Genomic DNA, 4,905 nt, shown 5'->3' on the forward strand with positions numbered 1-4,905 from the left:
AAAAGGTTTCAATATGTTTTGACATATTGGTCAAACATTGTGACTATCAGTGGGCGTTATTCTGCGAGTCTGTATACCAACAAGTCCCCTCTTACATTGTGGGACAAATTTGTTTTGAGGCAAAACATCCGATCAAAGTTGCTGCCATTACCATTATACCATAGATGCTGAAGCATAATCCATCAATTATACTAGTTATTATAAATCGAAACGTTCTAGAATCAAGAGGATAGCCATCCCTCATAAAAATGCTACTACATCTACTAATTGTGTAACTCACAAAATGTGGAATACACCAACAACAATTTTATACAAGGCTTTTATCCAAGCGAAACACCTATTGGCGGTTGCTATAAGAAGTATCTAATCATGACACTGTATAATCTTCAAGAGCTACAGCAAGTGTATCCGTTTCAGGACTTGCTCAAAGCAGAATATTATCTCATTGGGCAACTCTTTTCTTGTGAAATGAACCAGAACTTCAGCCCTTGATGGTTGAAACACTTCTGTCAGATCCCTGCCAATGAATAGCTAGAAGCTTAATAGGATAACGGCTAATAAAGTCTCTAAAACTGCTTGATAGGATAACTGCTACTCCAACATAGTCAACACTCAAAAATTAAAGAACTAAATGATTCCATGAGCCCCTCATACAATAATAAAACGTACTCCATAGAGGATAAGAATGTCAATAACATTCGTTTATAGTCAACTGTTTCTCTTTGGAGAAAAGAACATGTTGGACCAAAAAAGAGAAAAGAGCATGCGAGCGTCAATATCCGGATTGTGAAGACAGTAGCGAACAAGAGAAAAAAAACTACTTATTGAAATTAGTCGATTAACTGAAGCTCCTTATATAGGATTTTGTGCTATGAATAACAGTAGGTAATCATCTTTACATTTTAAAAGGCAAGAAATTATTCGATACCTAAACAGAGGATGTCCAAAAGTATCCTATAGAATATTTATAGTATGTTCTTTATTTGAGTTATCTATTGTCTCTACTGTTCTTATTTGAGTTCAATGCATCTAAATAGTATAACTACTTCTCGAGACATTCAACACACCCTTTCAAACTCATAGTGGGAAAAAATCAGCTTGACTTTGCTTATTTTGAAAACTTAAAAGGTTGCCGCCAAAATTTCGTTGGGATTATGCCAATCATCAAAAGGAAAAGTCGTACTGGAATTCTTTGCTCGGATGTGTCGGCTGGTTGTTGGCAACTGCACAATGACAGAAAGTGATTTTTGTACTGCACATGGAAATCAGCTTATTCGGAGTCACTAGAAAAAGGTATGGTTTTGCAAAATCTCTGACTCTATTAATGTAATTTGAAGGTGGCGAAACAATGACAAGATAAGCAAAATTTAGAGTGGCGTTGGTTCGCACAGAGCACGACGCTAATACAGTTATCGAACAGATGAAAAGGTGCCAATAGCTAAGAGAGGAAAGCCGGTTGCCAGAAAGAGGCAATGCAAAAAGAAAATAATTAGCCTGGTAAGCGGATGCCCATTGCTAAGCAGAAATTGCTCAAGAGCCTACCTATGTCGTATAGACTCTTATACCATGAGAAAAAAAAGAAGGTAGAACAATCATTGAAAAGAAGAGTGCCACCAATTGATGAGAGAGGAAGGTCGGCTGCCGGAGAGGGGCGGGGTTGGATGCCGAAAAGAAATTAAGACCAAAAATATCAGCTGGGCACATTGCCACCGGTAGCAGAAGCTACTTAAATCTTTACCGAGATTGTAAAGACTCTGATACTATGCGAATCAAAATTGATAGGTAAAGAAGTGCCCAAAACTATACAAAGAAACTTGCATAACTCATACTCTCAAACAATATGGGAATTTTTAACACCCTGTGCATGCCAGGCTGGACACCAGAGCATGGATAGCATAAGAAAAGAGCCCAACATTGGAAACCCACCATGAGAAAGCACTCCCCCCCCCCCCCCCCCTTCTAGAGTCCTAGTTTATATAGACCTACTTTTTTTATGTGCTATATTAACCTCCATTTACCTATAGAAAAGACAAATAGAGATAATACCATTGCATTATATCTAGGAAAAAGCTAAATAGCATCAGCAACTTTGATCCCCGCATTCTTGTCCCACTGCTCTGGTGCAGAAACATCTGCCATGATCTGCTCTTGCCCACGCCAAAGAATCTGAAATCCAACAATAGGCATTACTTAGAAAAGCACCTGTTAAACCTTAAGGTAAGAACAAATTGAATAGAGAGATATTTATTAATCTTGAATAACTTCACAAGACATTTAAGATATGACATAGTTGACATGATAAGTTATTTACCTTATCAATGACGCCAAATTCCCTTGCTCTGGTAGCATCCATGTAAAATGGTCTTCTCATCACATTGGCAACAGTTTCTTCAGACTGGTAAGATACAAAAGATGCTATTATGGCTTCTGCTTGAATTACAAATGGACAAAAGGTAAGATATGGTCCCTACTCACATTTTCAGTGTGTTTTGCCAAAAGCTTGACAAGGGTGTCTCTGTTTATGATTACCTGCAAAAGAATTAGTCAGCAGATTAATCCCATTAGACCAAGTAAGAGCAAATGCCTAAATAAGAGAGCTCGGGATGAGTTCATCCAGGGATAATTCAGTTTTAGAAGGAATTTTTTAATGAAGAGTTTTAAATGGATTTATTTTGAAATATGTCCATCCTGTAGTGATTGTCTTTATACAATGATATTTTTCCCTAGAAGGAGGTTTACTTAGTTATGCTAAACAGAAGGGAAGTCGAAGCAATTCAGCTAAATTTTAAACGAAAAACAAAATTATAGAATATTAAATAATTTATTGATCAATAATTTCATCGACAACCATCGTACTACAATAACATTAAACACTCTAAAAATCACTACCATGAAAGCAGATCTGTTTGTAGATTAATGAAATATACTAAAAGAGGACATCCCACTAACCTCCTTTGCTCGGATGAAAACGTCGCTGGCCGGCATTAATCCAGATGACGGCACACGGGGTTGTTGAATCATAGCTGGAACAGAACATCAACCAAATATCAGAAATTAAAAGGGTTAAATATATATATATATATATATATATATATATATATATATATATATAAAAGAAAAAAAAAAAAAAAAACAGGTTGTCAAAATTGTAAACAAAGAACAAGAAAACTTGACACCCATGTGGTCAATATTGGAAGCAAAGAACAAGAAAACTTGATACCTTTGGCATGTGGCATCATAAACCTTTTGCCCTTACTACCAGCTGCAAGCAAGAGACACGCCTGACCGATGGCAGCACCAACTGCGACAGTGTGTATCTGCACAGGAGATTAACAACTTGACATATGCCAACAAAATCATAAAAGGAACAGATTGAAATATGCTTTAAGTAGAACATGAAATTCAAATATCAATGTACTTCCTCTCAATAATAGACGCCTAGAGATCAAGAAAAACCACTAACTAAACGAACATTGTCTAATTACGTTCGACCCAAGTACTGACTTTGAACGAAGCCAAACTCTCATGCAGATACAGGACGATCATACAAATAAAAAGAAAAAAGTAATTCTTTGCTAGACAAATTTCAAGCGCAAACCATATGAATGGTGATGCAAGGCAAAAAAGAAAACCAACTTATTTTTCAAGAAAATCAGATGTCAATAAGCCAATGTTGCCTTGTCCTTGTCTAGTAAATTTGACTAAAGAAAAGAAGGCCCACATAAGAAACAATTCTAGGTTATCATGCTAATTCAAATGGACACCTCATAGCAAGAACTAGTTGCTGGTGCATAGAGGAGTTGAGTAATTCATGAGAAGCTTACCTCGTTTTTTAATTGCATCATGGCATCATAAATTGCAAAACCTTCTGTTTCCATACCAACCTAGATTGATAAAAATATCCCAAGATCAGTTAATTAGAGCACAATATCAACCCAATACCCAACAACCATCAAGCACACAGACCAAGCAAACATGAAATTTAGAGTGAGAAGAAGTCATCAATCGTGCAATAAAGCTACTAAGTTTAGCATCCCATGGACAGAAGAGCAATAAATATTGAAAATGGCAAATTATTAATTTCTTTATGTTTACACACTATCCCAACCACGTGACATTCACTATTGTAAGATTAATTAGATACAACACAAAGTAACTACATGTTCCTGTCCATCATGGTTGCAATTTTGAAACCTCTCAGAAATAGAGAGACAATTATCCATTCCTATTTACACAAAACATATTACAAGAAAACCACCTATATTTCGTGTAAGTTGTTCGTCCAGTATAAATATAAAAATCAAACCAGATTGAGGCCAAGTGACTATAAAGAAAGGGTATAGGCTAACTTTACTCTTTTCCATATTTATTTTTCCTTCAATAAGAGTTCATAATTGTGGACCATCAATATAAATTGTGACCATTTTTTTTTGCCTCATATAATGAAGGCACTCCTTGCTCATTTTCTGTTTTATAGCACAACTTTGAAGTAGTGATCAACAAACGACAACATAAAGTGTGAGGCACAAAACTTTTGAGTAAGCAAAACCCCAGTCCTTGAGGTAACACATTAGTGAATTACGGCATGTTATATTCCGTCATCATAAGAAGGTGTTTCATTCATATTGTCGACCATTAACCTAAGAATGGGAAAACCATGAGTCAATTATAACCTTGTAAAATGTTATTAAACATCATTAAATCATCAAGTGTCATCCAGGAAATTATAGAAAAACACATTTGATAGCTCAAAGTTGGTCAAAGTGCACGTAGAACCACTTTATCATATCAAGGAACCATATACAGTAACAGCCACTAGGAAAATAATTGATCAGAACACACACTGTTTTATTGCATTACCTAGCACCATTGCCACAAAGGGGAGACATAAAGACAAGGCGGGGG

At 36.0% G+C, this 4,905-nt stretch overlaps 1 protein-coding gene across 1 annotated transcript in view; it reads right to left on the reverse strand.

The window, feature by feature from the left end:
- LOC109219598 (ATP-dependent Clp protease proteolytic subunit-related protein 3, chloroplastic) overlaps window positions 128–4,905 on the reverse strand; it is a 6,602-nt gene continuing 1,824 nt past the window's right edge. Inside the window, exons 4-10 of the mRNA XM_019384093.1 lie at window positions 3,825–3,884; window positions 3,221–3,317; window positions 2,950–3,023; window positions 2,476–2,529; window positions 2,312–2,395; window positions 2,047–2,166; window positions 128–517 (exon numbers count right to left, since the gene is read on the reverse strand). Coding sequence (XP_019239638.1) covers window positions 2,071–2,166; window positions 2,312–2,395; window positions 2,476–2,529; window positions 2,950–3,023; window positions 3,221–3,317; window positions 3,825–3,884 — 465 coding nt within the window. The 3' untranslated portion in view covers window positions 128–517; window positions 2,047–2,070. The remainder of the gene's footprint in view (window positions 518–2,046; window positions 2,167–2,311; window positions 2,396–2,475; window positions 2,530–2,949; window positions 3,024–3,220; window positions 3,318–3,824; window positions 3,885–4,905) is intronic.

Source organism: Nicotiana attenuata, chromosome 1 (genome assembly GCF_001879085.1).
Source record: "Nicotiana attenuata strain UT chromosome 1, NIATTr2, whole genome shotgun sequence".
Taxonomy (NCBI): domain Eukaryota; kingdom Viridiplantae; phylum Streptophyta; class Magnoliopsida; order Solanales; family Solanaceae; genus Nicotiana; species Nicotiana attenuata.